Source organism: Dama dama, chromosome 18, assembly GCF_033118175.1.
Source record: "Dama dama isolate Ldn47 chromosome 18, ASM3311817v1, whole genome shotgun sequence".
Classification (NCBI taxonomy): domain Eukaryota; kingdom Metazoa; phylum Chordata; class Mammalia; order Artiodactyla; family Cervidae; genus Dama; species Dama dama.
In genome coordinates this window covers 49,327,081-49,345,562 of record NC_083698.1, presented here as the reverse complement: position 1 = coordinate 49,345,562, position 18,482 = coordinate 49,327,081, and the positions used below count along the sequence as shown (strand labels likewise).

Below are 18,482 nucleotides of genomic sequence, written 5' to 3'. Positions count from 1 at the left end.
AATGTAGATCTAGATTTCAAAAACAGTTTTTATTTGTGTGATTGCTCTCTTGGGATGCTTTGAAGTAAAATAATATGATAAACAATGTTGGAGATAGTGTAAGTAAACAGTAAGAACAGGGCTTCTTACAAGTTGTGGAGGGGGTGGGGATGTAGAAAAGAACAAGGCTGGAGAACATGAGCACAGAGTGCAGGGCTACGTGGGAGAGGGAAGCGGGATACTCATGAAGATCACAGGACTAATCACAGGGATTGCCCACATCTCCCCTTCTGAGCTCCTCGTCTAATCTACATCCAAAAACAATGCTTGCTTGATTTTTTTTTTTACAGCACTTATATAAGGCCTTTAATCTCTAGATGCAAGCATTGCTATTAAAATATTTGTGCATGACTGTCAGGCCAGGGAGCGTGAGTGGATGGGGATGGGGTAGGGGTGGATACGCACTTTCCAGACTTTTTGCAAGTTCATCTCCACATTCACTGGCTTGTCTGCATACAGTGGCCACTGCCTGAGCGCTGTCATAGATGTCATTAGATTCTTTGGTATCATCCTTCTCTTCCCCCATCCCCCTTTCTGTGATGCTGTTACCACCCATAAGCCCTTTTCTCTTAACTGGACTGGTTGGTCTTAAGCAAGAAAGTTCAAGAGGTAGGAATCACCTCAAAAGACATCCTTAGCTCATGGTCATCACTTAGAACCATTACCTAAAGGATTCTGTTAGTAATCAGTGAACCTGAGAGTAATTACTCACTTCCACTAAGAAGAATCAATTTATTTATTGACCTCCTGTCTCCAAATTCCTTCGGTTCCTGTGCCACCATCATGGTATTTCAGTGCTTTGTGTTGAAGCCTGCAGCATGTTACATTTGGGATTACTGCTATTTTAGACTATGTAGACACAGATCATCAACTCATCAATCCTGTGAGCAGCCTGTAGGGACACAGCCAAACGAAGTCTGAACTTCCACATTCTCTTCAGAGATTGCTGACTTACCTATCTCTTTTATAAAATGACCAAATAAAAATATCATCTGCCTTTTTTTTTAAGGCATACATCATCAATTTATTTACTTCTATAAAGAACAGTAACTTTGGTGTATTTCTTTAAAAGAAAATATGTTTCATGGATTCTGAGATTTCTTCTGTGAGGAAAAAAACATCTATTGTAAATAATAATTACAGAGTTATGTCCATAGCAAAAAATTAAGCCTAGTTTGTATATAGTCTCCTAAAATGAATTAATGCATGATCTTGAAATACATACATCTTATAAATTGTTATAGTATAGAAATTTAAAACATCATAAATATTTGAAACATTGGAAAATGCTAACCTTTTTTTTTTTTAGTAGCAGGGAATAACTGGAATTTCTTATTTAGGTGCTTACTTAAAAGAAATAGAGAGTCATTTTAAAATGAAATATATTTATCATTAGCCTTTTTGAAATTCAGATAGATATACTCTGTGTATAGATTGACTAATCCTGTAGTCATTATATTTGAAATACTGATTTGAAAGTTTTGGATTTTTAAAATTGTTACAAATTTACTAGCTTATTTATTTCTTAGATGCTTGGTCTCAATTTGGTCTTGACTCATTTTGACTCACTTTGACTCATTTCAAAATGTTGAGACACACACATTGATGTTATAATCATAAAGAAAATTGCTATTTGTACATATCCTGGCCTTTGTAGTGTCAGGTTGGTAGAGAAACACTTGTGCCTGTTTACCAAAAAGAGTGACAGAACAAAGCAAAGTTTCATTTAATTCAACTTTTGCTGCCTGGTACTTTGTCTTAATACTTCTAATTTTAAGTTGTCAGCACCAATCAGCGATTTCCACTTCTTATGTTTCATTTTTTTAGTTCTAGAAAGCTCAGTGTTTACCTTGGTTGAAACAAAGCTCTTCGTATCTGATTCCTTTCTAGACAAATATCAATTTCTTTCACATACTTAAGATATAAACCTATTGCTGGTGTTTTAGTCAGTTTGGGCTGCTGTAACAAATTAACATACTAGGTGGCTTTAAAAAACAAACATTTATTTCTCAGAATTCTGTAGGCTGGGAATTCCAAAATCAAGGTGCCAGCAGATGTGGTGTCTAGTGAGAGTCTGCTTCCTGGTCCAGATTGCTGTGTACTCACATGGTGGAAAGAGGGCAAGAGAACTCTGTGGGATCCCATTTATAGAGCATTAATTGTCAACACAGTAGAAACTCAAAATATAATTGCTGGTCTTCTATTTCTTACTAATTGTTCTAAAACTACCAGGTGATTTATCATAAGAATTAAATTTAAATGCTGGACTTTGTTCTGTCCTTAGAAATATCTCCATGACAACCAAAAGGAACTCCTTATTTCTTGCAAACATTGCTTCAGGAGTGTTTTGAGAGTTAAAGTGGTTACCCAATTACTTAGAATTTTGGCAAGAAGAGAAGGTGAGGAGTTAATGATAGAAATGCATTCATGGCATTTTATAGCAATAGGTATCCTTTCAGAGAAAGGGCTAATGATCAACTGAAAAGGTATTTGCATCTGTGACATGATCTCTGCTTGAAACTCCAGGCAGTCATCTCACTTTTCCCCAGCCTTCCTGTCTTCTCTGTTTCATCTCATTTTTTATACCAAGCCACACTCATCCTAGTTCATGATCAAAAGTTGAACTTGTCGGCTGTGCTAATAACATTTCCTCTGTGCTATCAGAAACTATTTAGATGTGGAGTCTTTCTCTTTAGGCACACTTAACTTGTGCGGCCAAGATTACTAAAACAAGGAGTATTTGGCAAGGCAAACATATTGTGAAATTTGTCTTAATGCTTTGACTCACAAGTGGCTCTTGGGAGCTCAGAGTTGAAGTTTTTTATTGGTGTTTACTCTGGTGCTCCAAGAGTATATTTGAGTGTTTAAGAAGAGGTCAAGCAAACAGTTTCTGGCATGAGAGAAAGTTCCTTGGAAACCTGACTTGTATTTTCTAGCTAAAATTATCTATCATATTTTCTTTGTGGAAAATAATAGTACCTACCCTGTAGGCTTATTGTGAAACAAAATACCTGTTTAAAGCACTTAATACAATGCCTGGCTCAGTACCCATCATATACGGTGTTCTCCAGATAAAGAGTCTTAACAGATAATGAACCAAATCAATCTATCCAAGTTTCAGCGGTGCAAAGAGCATCTTTATGAAAAGAGAAATATTAATTCTTTCTGGGAAATGGATATTTGAATGGGCTTCAGATATTTGATAAAGTCAAGGGTAAGTGTTAGTCGCTGAGTCGTCTCTGACTCTTTGGGACTCCATGGACTGTAGCCTGCCAGGCTCCTCTCTTCATGGATTTCTCCAGGCAAGAATACTGGAGTGGATAGCCATTCCCTTCTCCAGGAGATCTTCCCAACCCAGGGATCAAACCCAGGTCTCCTGCACTACCAGTGGATTCTTTACCGTCTGAGCCACCAGGGAAGCCCAAAGTCAAAGATGATGACCTATTAAATTAAGAAGAGATTGCTTATTATAGATATGGGAAATGATATTAAAGAGATCAAAAAGATAGGAGAAAAAAGTAGGAGCTGATCGTTATGTAGGAGGTCTGAATAGAATGGAAGGTATAAGAGAGACAGACACAAAATTCAAATATCTATAGGAAGGTTCAGAAGGATGAATAATCTCCAGTGAAGCAGAAAGCACAGAATGAGGCAGAGAACAGAATCAGATTATTAAAAGAGGCTAATATGTTGTTTTGGTTTTTACTTGTGTGTGAGAAAAGGAATTTTTTTCCCTTTGCAGTTTGAAGTGATTGACAACAATCAGAGAAATATTTTTTAAAATGGGGAGCAGGGGAGCAAGAGGGGTAGGAAAAACAAGAGGTGATGAGCAGCAGAAGTAAGTCAAGATAGAAAAAATTGGTTAACTGAAATAATTTGCTATAGAAGACTTAGACATCTGGTGTTCTGGTATTCTGCTTGAAACCAGCACCAGCGGGAGGTAGGACTGGTAACTGAATTTTTTTGCATTCCCTACAAAAGTCACAAATAACTATTTGGCCCTAAATTTAGGGATAATAGTAGTTTCCATTCTTTCCTGTTCCAACCAAATGACCTTCGATCCATCACTTAACTTCTCTGCAAATACAGCCACCCTGCTTAATGAAGTTGTTTTGAACGTGTTGAGTGTTTGGTGTAGAGCAAATGTTTGAAAAAACAATGTCATGGTGTTTAACTTTTACAGATCTGTGTGAACTTGGTTCGTTTCTCTATCAATAATCCACTCTGTGGGAGCAAATGAGGGATTTTGGGAATCTTCCCAAATTGTTTCAGGGTAAATAGCTCCTTTATTGTACTGAAGAAAAAATTTACTCCTGGTTCCCCAAAACATTTTTATGTTGTGTGTTTGTTAGAGTACTAAGCAGTTCATTCCCATTTTATGGATAAGAAAGCTGAAGTAGAAGTGGTTTATTATTTAATCTCAATTTCACAGATGCCCACATTTGTCCCATGATTCAAACATGGCAAACAAATACCCTTTCAGTGAAACATGAAAGGGTATTTGGGTGTCAAGCAATTTCATAAAGTTAGTTTCAAGCCCAGAGCTATGCTCAGCATTTTGCACCCTCCTGAAGATAGAACGTTATGGCCTGTTTAAGAATGAGAATGCGTCTTGTTATGCCCGATGTCCGAATCCCCGAGCGGGAAGAGAGAAGGCTTCCAAGACAATGCAACTCGCAAAAAGGGAAGTTTATTACTGACTCGACTCAGGGCTCTTGCCGCATCCAACGCAGTGGTGCAGGGTCAGAGAGCCCCGAGCCCAAGCTGTTACACAAATTTATAGGGTGAGCACACGCTGTTGGTAGTTAGTTTAAGCGGATTGGTTACACGTTTGCAAAGCAATTTCATTGTTCAAAACTTTCGAGTGCGTGGGGCTTTCCCGGGGGTTTCCGCCCCATTCCTAATTTCCTAATTGGCAAACAGCGGTCAGTGTTAAGCGAAAGCTAATTGGTTGTATCCAGGTGGCCTGATAATCTTACCACCCAGAAGTAGGAAGGCCTACTCCTAATCTAAGCTGCCTGCGATGGCGTTACTTCTGCTTGCCTCACAGTCTAAGCTCTCCTGTAGTCTGAGTGTTCACCTTCTTCTGATCTTATGCCTGGACTTCATTATTACTGGGTTCTAGCGACTGGACTGATGGAAATTTTATAGCTGAGAACCATCCCAAATTAGAAATACCTGACAGCAAGAATGACACCACTCATCAAATCTCCTAAGACATTGTTAAAACCATCAGGTCTTATAAAACCAGGCCAAGAAACAGAACCTTATTTATAGTCTAAGTAATAATGTACGATGGGACAATGGTTTATAAGAAATGACAGCACATCATTTCAAAGTTATCTGAGGGCCTATTTCAACCTCAAAAGATCTATAAATATGGCTAAAAGGTAGCAAAGCTGGAACCAGATCCAGGTCTCTAGACTCCCTGTTCACTACACTTTCCGGAAGGTCAAGAGAAGCTGCCCGGTGGGAGGGTCAGGAGGATAGATTTTAAAATAATCCAGAATCCTTGTAGCATAAGTGAGGTCTTCTGGGGTGAGTTTTGGCTCCTCCAGTTCCCAGTACAATGGTGAAGATGTGTCTGCACATGCTGGCTGATTGGCTGGAAGAGCTCCTTTCCTAGAAATCATTAAAAGATCATAGGCAAAACTCTGTCTTGGGGGTTTAGATAAATTGTCTTCAAGGCAGGAGATTAGAAGATGTATTGATTTACAGTGCAGTAAGCTGTTGGGCATATCGTTCAAACATCCATGAGCTCATCTAATCTGGTATTACCATTATCATCCACGTTCTCCCCTGATAGTGTATTTAAACTGAGCTTGTTGGACTGTTGGATTAAGAGTGCTTTCTGCTTTGTTTCTCAGGTTGTGGTTTCTCGATCAGGATCATTAACTCCCCACGTGAATTTTCGCCTGGATTCCCACCCTGTGTCTCCAGAAGTGATTGTGGAGCACCCACTAAACCAGAATGGCTATACACTGGTTGTCACAGGGAAAAAGGTAAGCCCTGTTCCTTAGGAAGGTTCCATCAATGTGGTTCCTCCTGAGTGGATATTTACAGCCAGTGTCATCTGGTCCTTTTTAACTTCTCCCTTCATCTGGATTTACCTCTTTTCTATGAAGCTCTTTCCTGAGTATTCCAGACATCTCCTAAAATCAAGTTAAATTTTTACTTGGGGAAAATTGGACCTATGGGAGGTCGTGTTCATGAGGTAAACTTCTCCTTTTGTCCTATATTTCTCAATGAGAAAGACAAACACACAAAATGAGAATTACAGTCCTAAGGGCAGAATTCTAGTGCAGGCAGATAACTCCTGAAGTGTACGTTGGAAGAGATTTTGCTGGTCAGTAATCCCTTTTCCCTGAGAGGAGGTGCATTTTGATGCCAGAATGATATGTAACCTTACTTAGAATTTCCCAGAGGTTCAAGTGTGTTTTCCAGCAGCTTAAATTATACTCTCTTGTTATTTTAAAATCATCTCAGCAGGGGAGGGATAAATTGGGAGATTGGGTCTGACATATATACACTACTACAAATAAAATAGATAAGTAATAAGGACCTATTATATAACACAGGGAACTCTACTCAATAATCTATAATGACCTGTATGAGAACAAAATCAAAAAAGAGTGGATAAATGTGTATGTATAACTGATTCACTTTGTTATATAGCAGAAACTAATACAACATTGTAAATCAACTATACTTCAATAAAAGATTTTTTAAAAAGTAAAATCATCTCACTGTCGCCACTAAATAGAACCTCTGACATTGGTGATAATGCTTGTGTTCACTGGACAGTAATAGTTACTTTTATCACATATATGCCAAAAGTGGAGGGAAGGAAAAAAATTTTTTTAAGTTTAATCACATTAGCATTATTACATGATGTGCGCACATAAGTGGCATCTCTGTTAGACTCTGTAAAATTATATTTATATGTATCTTTGATGTACTTAGTTTTTATTTAATAAGCAAGCAAAACCCCCCTCTGGAAGCTCTTTCCATCACTTGTCTTCACAGATCACCAAGATCCCACTGAATGGCCTGGGCTGTGAGCATTTCCAGTCCTGCAGTCAGTGCCTCTCCGCCCCTTCCTTTGTGCAGTGTGGCTGGTGCCGTGATAAATGTGTGCGACTGGAGGAATGCCCCAGTGGAACGTGGACTCAAGAGACCTGTCTGCCAACAATCTACAAGGTAAGAGTCTGTCAACTGTCGTATGTGTTTTGTTTTGGAAAGCATAAATCCCGTGGATTAAAAAATTCAAAAATCAAAGTATTCATTTGTCTGTGAGGCATCAGCCGAAGCACCACCTCCTTCCAGGTTCTCCCTTTAGGGTGTCTTTGGACACAAGCCCCTGGACCCTGCACTTGAAGTGCTTGCTTCACACTCTCCTTGGGCAGTTCTCTCCCTAAGCAGATACGTGAATAAAAGAGTAGTGGCTAGAGAGCAACACTGCTCCGCGTTTCCTCACACTGGGACCTGTTCCCTTCTTACCTGCCCATTCTGATTCCTCACCAGCTACTTTATCTACCAGGTGCCCAGACATAAGCCTCCATCATACATAGGGATCTAGTCATCATAACACAGAACCCTAACCTGGACCGTGCAAGCTAGAGGTCCAAGAGCTCCATGCTGGAGCAGGCAAACCGGGGGTTTTGTTCCTTCTAACACACAGACGGTGGCTGTTTCATCAGTTAGGAGGCAAGTGGATGGCGGACACATTGGTAGCTGTATGCCTTCTCTCAAAGTTCGTGGAGGAGAAGTAAAGACACAGCTGATAACCTCACTAACCTCTATACTCTGCAAGCCAATTCATTCTTTAATTCATTCCAGAAACATTTATTGGGTGCCTACCACACAGCTGGCTCTCTTCTAGACACTGGGGGGACAATTCCCAAACAAGACAAAAGTGCCTCCTGCTCTTAGAGAACTGAGCTTCTAGCAGTGGACTTCGACCATGATATTGTAGACACACACTCTCTCTCTTGCTTTGTTATGCTTAAGCATGTATTTGGTGCTCTGAAAATCTCCATGGCAATTTGTAAAAATTTCTTTCTTGATTCAAACACATTTTGCTTGAAGCTACTAACCTGGTAAGGACTCAGTATGTGTTTTCTCTGCCTGCATGTGGAACAGTTGGACTTTGGTAATAATAAATGATGCATGTGAAAGAATCAAGTTAAAGATCTTGGTCGGTCGCCTGGTTCAAGCCCAAGTAAACAGAGTGTGCAAGTTAAAACAGGATCTGCCCCCAAGCACATGGCTGTTTTCATTTAGCTACGGTTTGGGCAAAGATTTGTACTGGGTGACTGGGTTTTAAACCAAATCATTTTCTGTTAGGTGTGACACAATTATTAAGCCTCAGCTTGATCAGCTAGAGAATAAATGAGAAGATATTACAACAAATTTAAATCTGTAATGTTTATGCACTTTTTGTTTGTGTGTTTAATACACTTTTAAAACCACATGCAGTTTTATACTTTTAAAAAAACATAGCTTTGGCAGTTTGAGACACCAGGAATCCGAATGCAGCTATTCGCTGAAAGGTATGGGGAGTGTGTGTGTGTGTGTGTGTGTGCACGTATGCATGTGCAATTAAATCACAACAGTTTCATTTCAAAAACAATCAACCTGCTGTTTTAAATAAAGAGCAGGTTGAGAACCTGTACAAATGAAACATCTAACTTTGACCAGTTTACCACCTTTTGTTATTAATATTAATGAAAGTTACATTAAAATGGTTAAAAACAATAAATATTTTAGAATTTTCTGGAACCAGAGACTCTCTCATAACATTTGAATCTCCCCTCCTCCACCGTCCCTAACTCCAGCACTCTAACTGGAAATTTTTAAAAGGTTGGGTTGTATCACGCACCATTCACTGAGGCTCGGGCTGTACGGTTAGAAAGAAAGTAATGCAGCTGAGTCCATAAATCCCTTTTGGTTCATAGTTGTTAGGAAGATTTCATGCTGCACTAGAGCATGACATTTAGCATTCTTACTGCAAAGAGTAAGACAGATTATTCATCTTTTTCTTATCTGTCTTAAATGCTGCAGGCACAAAACCCAGCTAATGTGTAGAGTTTCACTTTCCTATAAATGTAAGTCAACCTGCTTTTCAAGGTACATGATGTTCAGTGGCTGAGATTCTCTGCAGTTCCACGTATGAAATATTTCAGGAGTGCAAGCCCATTATTTTGTTTCAAACATGTTATCTGATCTTGCACTTAAAGAGCAATGAAAAATGCTTCAGAAAAGAAAGAGTACTTTCCAATATATTCTGAATTTATTAAGATAAAATTGTCATATCTTGTAGGATTAGAGTTCAGTCCCGTGAGACAGTAAAACAGTTTATTAATTGATCAGAAGACTCAGATAAGAAGCAGCAGTGATATCTTATGAGGGACATGAGATATTTTATCTCTTGTCTGCGGTACACTGCCACCAATATATTTGTGACATTTACTGAAGAGACAGATTTTAATTTTCCAAGATTGTTGTTGTTATTTTAATTTTCTCATGTATTATCCTGATGGGTTTTGAAAACATGATCATTTAAATCATTTTCACCTGTGTAAGGACAATAGTATTTTTGTGGCTATTTCTACCCTATCCAGATCCAGCCTCTGTGGCTTTATGCTGTACACTCATTTCCTCCTCACAGAGTTTCTCTACCCTCAGGATAACACAGTTTGCCAGCCCATTGTTGGGTCTGTCCCAGGGTGTGTAGTCCAAGACTGTGTCTTTCCTTTTCCCCCGGAAGAGTGAACGTTACCCCGTAAGCTAAGGCAGAAAAGCTCAGTTGCCTGCCTCTAATTTTCAGCCAGGAGAGAAAAGCTAAGAAGAGCTGGCCTTTCCAATCCTGGTGATCTCACAGAGGTTTTATATTAATAGCACCCATGTCTGTTGCCAGCACACCAATTGAACAATTCTCAGTGTCTTTTCTGAAATCATCACACAATCCCTTTGTCTTATATAGAAAGTGACGTTGATGAATGTGGAGTGACAGACTTCAGTTTTTACATAGAAAGGGGAGATCTAGGCAGTGGGATCAGGCCAACGTCAGCCTTAGGCAGCTGTTTTCAGTGGGGAAGACTCCTCATTAAAAGAGGAAATAGCAGCTGTGTAACTGCCTCAGGCTGAAGAGAGCCCTGGAGGGTTAGATGTCTTTTTCTCTCCCACTGAATTTCTAACATAATAATAAAAAGATTTTTTTTCTAGCAATTCTCATTGGCTAGACATGGACGAGCTAAGTTTTCATGAAAGGCACAACTGTATAATGGATTTCATGGGTAAAGTAGCTATATAAAGGCATTAGGCTAAGACTTTTACAGGGGTTTGACAACAAGGGCATGACGTTGGTTTGCGATTATTTGCTTGGGAGGGATGGTAACATTTGCAGATTTGAATTTTGCTAAAAGCTCTTCTAAAGTGTAAAAGAATCACTTTTACAGTTTCACTAACTGCTGCCTCTGCTGCTGCTAAGTCACTTCAGTCGTGTCCAACCCTGTGCGATCCCACAGACGGCAGCCCACCAGGCTCCCCCATCCCTGGGATTCTCCAGGCGAGAACGCTGGAGTGGGTTGCCATTTCCTTCTCCAGTGCATGAACTTTCACTAACTAGTCTTTAGCAAATACCTTTACTGATTTTTGAGTTGCCTGTATAGCAGTGCTGTTTTCCCACCATTGTACTTTACAGCACAATTTACAATATGTCCCCCCAAAAGAGCATTTCCTTTCTCAATTGTCACAAAGCTGCTGAGGAGAAGCTTATTTTTAACATGGAAATTTGTTTTGTTTTAATAGTTTTAGCCTAAAAATAGTTGTCTTGTAAACTTCATAAGAGCCTAATGCTATCTTGTATCACAGTTGCTAAATTTTTATTAATGAATTCGTTTTACTTTTAATACACCAAAGATAAGCCTGCAATAATAAAAGGAACCTATTATTATTTAATACTGAACCTGAAGTAAATAAGTCAATCCTAGAAATGTAATATACAATGAAGCCAAAAGAAATAATTAGAAACATTTGCTATAATATAGATCACACTTGAGGCCCTCTCCAATTCTGCTTTTATCTATTTCGAACAGAATCTGTTGACTGTATTAAATGTTACATCATTTTTAGCTTGTTAACTAACCAGCTGGTATCTATCAAATAGTGACTATATTTAAAGGAAAAAAATGGCAGTTAGTAATAAATGTGAATTAAGAATAAATAATTAAGTAAAATAAGTTCAATTATTCATTTATTGATGCCTAGCACATTGCAGATGATTTATAAATAAATAGTGAATGAATAGGGGCATCCCTGGTGGCTCCGTGGTAAAGAATCTGGCCTGCAATGCAGGATACCCAGGTTCGATCCCTGGGTTGGGAAGAGCCCCTGGAGGAGGGCATGGCAACCCACTCCAGTACTCTTGCCTAGAGAATCCCATGGACAGAGGAGCTGTGCAAGCTGTAGTCCATAGGGTCGCACAGAGTCGGACACAACCAAAGTGGCTAAGCAGCAGCAGCAGCAGTGAATGAATGAACGGCATATGTGTATTAAATACCATATACGTGACTGATATTCTGATAGCTGTTAAATGCAACCGTGAAAACACTGGGTACAGAAAGAAGTATTTTTACTGTGTGACTTTCTCCTCTGGGTGGGGAATATCATAGCAACAACATGCATGTAGCACACACCCAGCTGGTACTCAGAACAAGGCATGTATCAGTGCTCAGCTTCTAGGACCCATGAAAGAGTTTTGATCAGAGTTCAATCTGGAGGCCCAGATTATATAAGCATATAAAAGTATGGCTTATATAAAATGTAAAATTTGGGCCTAAAGTATGTCTTCTTCATCCCAAAAAGCCCTTTCATCCCCACCTAGGCTGAATTTGCCCTCTCTCCCATCTCTGAATCTTCTGAAAACAGCTTGTTTCATCAACCTGACAGATAGTTTTAATGTTTGTTCCAGATTCTCTGAGATTTGTATCCCTTTTTCCTATAGTGAAAATTCAATTTCTTTAGATAACAGGAGAAGAGAAGGATTTCAGATTCTTTGAGGATACATATTTTGTCTGTTTTTTTCCCACACATATGAAAGATAACAATGTGCTCGTTTTTTTTTAAGTTCTATATTGTCCTTATAGGTTTTTCCAACTAGTGCCCCCCTTGAAGGAGGGACAACACTGACTGTTTGTGGCTGGGACTTTGGATTCAAGAGGAATAATAAATTTGACTTGAAGAAAACCAGAGTTCTCATTGGAAATGAGAGCTGCACCTTGACCTTAAGTGAGAGCACGACAAACATGTAAGGACCTAAAAACACTTGGCCAGGGTGTGGTTGGAAAGCAGGTTTTAGTTTTGAATGAATACTTGTAAAACTTGCCCCAAAAGTCCATCTCTTGAGTTAAAAAATGTCTTGGTCCACCACTCCCCTTGTGGATTTATTTTGTTTTAAAAACTATTTACTCACCAGGATTAAGGAGGAAGAAAGTGACCTTACTCAGATGAAGAAAAGAAAAATCTGGCATCTGGGAATTTTTCAACCATTTTTGTAACAACGCTTGAGAAATTGTCTGGGTAGATTTGAAAGATTAGCACTGGTTGGGGTTGGTCCATCTAAAGTCTTCCATAAAAAAAAATAAAATAAAATAAAGTCTTCCATAAAGAGACTGTTTCCAACAGTTTTTTCTATAAAAAAATCAGAAAAGAGCTCAATATGGACCCTCTTTCCTAAATTCACTTTCTGAATCTCAGAAATGTAGTGAAGCAGCTGTATCACAGTTTTGAGACTCATTGTTTTTGATGAGTTTATATTTAGCTGATCTTGACACTGTAATGAAAAGTTAAAGTTGTTAGTCACTCAGTCGTATTAGACTCCTTTCAACCCCATGGTCTGTCCATGGAATTCTCCAAGCAAGAATACTAGAATGGTTTGCCAGAAAGGAGTGTATCTCATGTAGTCATTCCCAAATCTCAGGAAATAGCAATGTTATCCCTATTTTACAAAGATGGAAACTGAAGTTCAGAAAGATAGATTAGTAGAGGTAATCCAGAGAATAAGAGCTGAACAGGCCTTCAAACTCAGCTCTCTTGATCCAAGACCTGTGCCTGTTCTACTGTATCCTACTTTTAACTTCTATAAGATCTGAATCCCATAATGAACAGAGAACCCAGAAATTTTTAATTATGTAGTAACAATAACCAAACATTTAAAGTTTTATAGTTTGACCTATTCTTTCAAGTGGTTATTTTATACCTAGTAGAATTCCTTCCAGGGTTATGCAAAGATCTAAATCTACTCATCTTATTTTACTGAGGCCAAAACATTAATGTCATACTTGTTTAGCTTAATGGCAAAAAAATTCATTCAAGAAATCCCCCTTGTAAGTTCTTGCTCATTGCTTATAAATTAGAGCCTATAAAAGTGAGGCACAGTTTATTCCTCATTTTCTTAATAAAGCAAATTATACTTTATAGTATTATAATAAGATTATTAATTTAAAAATAATTTTATGGAAAGCCTATTGTTATTTTATCATTATTGTTATTAAATAAACATGTATAACCACAAAAATGCATCTTTTGACATACTTTGAAGAAGAGATTTCTGCTTAGTTGTAATCAGCCCGTTGTTTCATATGCTATCAAAATACCATTTCTTTAAGTATGCCAAACATTATGCCTACAATTGTATAGGATTAGACTGAGATTATTATGAACTTTTCGATTGGTGAGTTCTACATCAGTGATGTTTAACATTTCCTGTTTTGTCTGTATGAGTAATACAAGACAGTCAATATAAAGTTTAGCATAATAGTACAGAAATAGAGCTATACAATTTTCAGTCTTGATGCTTACCTGGAAACTCTGCTTGCTATTTAGAGTAGTCAGCTCACTATTTGGAGATAAGAACCCTTAATATAAAACACCCAAGCCAGAAAATGCCTTTGGACTTACAACATATAAAACTTTACTTTTTCAGGTTGAAATGCACAGTTGGTCCTGCAATGAATGAACATTTCAATATGTCCATAGTTATTTCAAACAGTCGCGGGTCAGTACAGTATAGTACATTTTCCTATGTGGTAAGTCTAGGCATTCATTTTCTCATGAACTAGGATATTTAATTATTACTTAATCTACTTAGAGTTATAAAATTAACAGGTTATTTTATTTTGTTTTTATCTCTCAGGATCCTATAATAACAAGTATTTCTCCAAATTATGGTCCAAAAACTGGTGGCACTTTACTTACATTAACTGGAAAGCACCTAAACAGTGGAAATTCAAGACACATTTCAATTGGTGGAAAAACATGTACTTTAAAAAGGTGTTGCAGTTTATCTTTTGTTTCATCAGTCAAGTCGGTTTAATATTTGTACCTAACAAATCAAAAAAATATTGTTCTTTTGTGGCAAAAAGTCAAGATGTTTATTATTTACTGACCTTACCTTAAAAAACTTCCTTCCTAAATCCCTCTACTCCTTTTTGCTGTTTTTTCTACCCTTCCCTTATGGTTTATAAATTCCACTTTTAAGTTTGTCTTCCCATCCACCTTCTTTATTGTTATACTTAGTATCCCACCTATGCTATAAGCTGTGAGATTCTGGTAATTGACAATAAACATTTCCATCAAGATTTACAATTAGATCAGATCACTTTGGGGTGGTGAGAGCCATGAGGGAGACTAGGTTAGGAAGTTACTTTTCTGCTTCTTAGGAGTTGGGAAATCTTAAATCAAGTACCAAAACTTTAAAAATTGCTTAAAATCCCAAATATTTTTAAGTTGGATGGCTTGCCTACAACAAAGGTAAGTCTGGGATCTAGTCAAATGCAAACACCGTACATTGAAAAGAGCTTTTTTTTTCCCTAGAAATTCCCATTTAGGAGCTATTGACTGATGTCCTTTTTGATTTATGGATATAATTCTAATATATGTGTGTCTTTAATAACGAAGATCCATTTTCTTAATTTTTTGTTCAGTGTTTCACATAGTATTCTCGAATGTTATACCCCAGCCCAAAGCACTCCAAGTGAGTTTTCTATTAAATTGAAAATTGACTTAGCCAACCGAGAGGTGAACAGCTTCATTTACCGGGAAGACCCCATTGTCTATGAAATACATCCCACCAAATCTTTTGTTAGGTAAGTAAAAGTTTCTGATGGATATAAGAAAATAATGAACTTGAGGATGATTGGCTGCCAAATAGTCAAAAGGAAGATAGTTGTATCTCTGGATTTGATACTATTGCATTTCTTTTGAAGGATACCTTTCCAATTCAGGAGTGAAAACTACATTCAGGTTCTGAGTACAATTTGACTTCATCAATGCTAGTTCATGCCATTTTATCCTAGTCTAAATAGATTTCATTAAAACAATTTAACTGTATATCATAGTATTTAAGTAAGCACTTATATCATGTACATTTTAATTCTTTACTAACCTTAGTGCCTAAAAGTGGAGTCACCTTTTTCTGTCCATTTTAGTGTATTTTTCCTTGCCTACTTTACACACAGCTTTTCCCTATACCAGTGTGTTAATCGCTCAGTCCTGTCCAACTCTTTGTGATCCCATGGACTATAGCTTGCCAGGGTTCCTCTGTCCATGGAATTTTCCAGGCAAGAATACTGGATTGGGTTGCCATTCCCTTCTCTATGGGATATTCCTGACCCAGGAATCGAATCCAGGTCTCCCCATTGCAGGCAGATTCTTTACTGTCTGAGCCAATACCAGACTCCCTCTAAATCAGTATCTCATTGGACCCATTTCAGTGTGCCTTATTTCTGTTATTTCTATCAGTCTAGCGACAGTAGTTAAATTCGTTTTTCTTTGTATTTTTTTCAGACAGGAAAAAATACTTCTTTTGTGTATTTGATGAATAAAAAGAGAAATTCATTCCTTCAGTTCATGAAATAATGAATTTTTAAAATACTTCCAGGTTAAATAAGTTATTTCCAAAGAAAATTTACCACTGAAATTTCATTTGACTTCAGTTGTATCTGTAACTTGTAGTTACTACATGTGATTTAATTTCATTTCTCTCTTAAAATACTTGATAGAGAAAGAACCTCTTATTGCTGTTTTTCTATTTTATTTTGCCAGTGGTGGGAGTACAATAACAGGTGTTGGAAAAAACCTGAATTCAGTTAGTATCCTAAGGATGGTAATAAATGTGCATGAAGCTGGAAGGAACTTTACAGTGGTAAGTCCTCCACTTGATCGTTGTGCTTAGAGCTCTGCATCTCTGCCTGTTGCCAGCTTTCAGGGTACCAGACACATTTCAGTTTTGCCTTTAATGTCTGCTAGTTATCTTCCTTGCAGGTAGTCAAATAGGATTTTTTTAACTCAATGACTAAAAATATCTAGTCTCAGGCTAACATAAAACACACTCACACATAATGTTTAGACACAAATAATGATTATCAACTTGAGGCAGTGTTTTTTAAAGACAGTCAGTACAAATGCAAACTACATCATCTCTGTCTTAGTCTGTTCAGGGTTCTATAACAAAAATACCATAGACTGAGTGGCTTACGCGGCAAACATTTATTTTTTCTCACAGTTCTGAAGGTTGGGAAGTCCAAGACGAGGGTGCCAGCAGATCTTGCTTTCTGGGAAGGGCCCGCTTCCTGGTTTGCAGCTGATTATGTTCTCATTGTATCCTCACATGGAGGGGAAAGAAAGAGGAAGCAAGCTCTCTTGTGTCTCTTCTTATGAGTGTACTAACTCCATCATGAGAACTTCACGCTCGTGACCTGCTTAGCTCCCAAAGGCCCCATCTCCAAATACCATCATGTGAGGGATTAGGGTTCCAAATATGAATTTGAGGAGGATGCAAACATTAAAACCATAACATTTTCCTATCCCCGTTTTTATAATGCCCCATAGAACATCAACCTTTTTGGTCTAATAAAACCCCTGGGTAAAGCCTTTAATCTTGCCAAAGCATCCATGTCTTCCTACGTGGTACGGTGTTGTCTGTCATATCCCTTCTTAACCATGCCTCTTGTTCTTTTGTTAGCATGTTATCAAATAATGAAAAAGAGCATTAAAATACTTAGGTCCTAGAGTGGGTATGATGTGTAACACTTCTTCACCTTTTTTCTTTTATTTGCAAGGTCTATCAGAATTTAACTAAATTCCTCCTTAAATTGACCTATTTTGTGTTCTGACAGTTTGGGGTCACGTTTGAAGTGGCAGTTTTACTTCAGACTATAGGAAGTTTGGAGTTATTTATGAAGATTATATATTTTGTTGTCTTTCTTTGATATAAAATACCCATAATCTAGTCAAACTTGTACATGTAACATAGAATGAAAGTTTCTAAGTGCCCCCTCTCAGGCAGGGTCTTGATTGGGGAGGTAATAGATTGAATTACAGCACTTCCTTTTAGGTTCCCATCCAATATTTCTTGAAGGCTAAGGCCACAGTGTGCTTTAATTACAAAAACCAATTTGGAGCTAAAAATGTCAAGCCAAATCACCAAACAATAAGGTCAACTCAAATGAGATTTTTCTTGACCTTCTCAATCAGCCACATTGCATCACCTCTAAAGAGTATTATTAGATTGTTATAATATTCCTGAGAGATTATACTCTAGGGAGTCCCCATATGAAGTAGAGAGCTTTGAAACCAATCCCTGCACATGGCCACAAACAAAGTTAGAATACCACCACTATTAATTTAAAGGACATCAGTTCTCCACAACCAAGCATAGCAATTTTTTATTAACCTATAAAAATAACAGTAACCCCCTTTGGTGTTGGCATGCAACTTTTTAAAGTCGAAGTCTGATAAATTGTTAGTTTATCTAATTCACACTGAGCTTACGTTATTAAAACCATGACTAAGATTTCTTCCCTCTGCCTCACCAGCATTATGATGACACGTGACATCATTCATTCATTTGTAATCATGTAGTTTTTAAAAACCTCCTAGGTATGACAAAGAAGATTGAAACAACAGTAGAAGATTAGAATCTTATCTGTTTGCATATCTGGAAATGTAAACTTTGTTATTTTAGCCACAAAGATATTAGTACAATAGAACAATGGATTCAATTTGGACAGGAATGAAAAATTCAGTGGGTCTATTTGACTATTGTTTGCAAAAAAATCTCATAAAGAGACCCGTGTTCTTTCTATATTGCCTGCTTCTTGTAGAATTTGAAGCTGACCATGATGAATTGAAGTCATTCATTATTTAACAGATAAAAACTCTTGGTCAGGTCTGATTTAGATTTACTGATCCAGCCGGAGTAAATTTCCAGTCTAACAAATTCAGATCTTTTAAAATAAAAATATTGATCACCTTCTTAACAAAATGTGTATTAATTTGCTAACATACATTATGCCCCAGAAGCCAGAAGTTTGTTAATTTTCAAATTTCTTGTTACATAGAAAATTACTGTAATAGCAGTAAAGTTGTTCATTTCCTTT

The 18,482-nt window shown here is 37.6% G+C and overlaps 1 protein-coding gene across 5 annotated transcripts in view; it reads left to right on the top strand.

Annotated features, from left to right (window-relative positions):
* Nucleotides 1-18,482, top strand: part of MET (MET proto-oncogene, receptor tyrosine kinase) — a 111,041-nt gene that overhangs the window by 60,723 nt on the left and 31,836 nt on the right. For 4 of the 5 annotated variants that reach the window (XM_061165307.1, XM_061165306.1, XM_061165304.1 and 1 more), the window contains 7 exons: nt 5,907-6,041; nt 7,066-7,239; nt 12,189-12,349; nt 14,027-14,129; nt 14,237-14,373; nt 15,027-15,188; nt 16,147-16,246. In XM_061165307.1, the coding sequence (XP_061021290.1) occupies nt 5,907-6,041; nt 7,066-7,239; nt 12,189-12,349; nt 14,027-14,129; nt 14,237-14,373; nt 15,027-15,188; nt 16,147-16,246 (972 nt within the window). The remainder of the gene's footprint in view (nt 1-5,906; nt 6,042-7,065; nt 7,240-12,188; nt 12,350-14,026; nt 14,130-14,236; nt 14,374-15,026; nt 15,189-16,146; nt 16,247-18,482) is intronic. The other variant, XM_061165305.1, reaches the window with a different exon arrangement.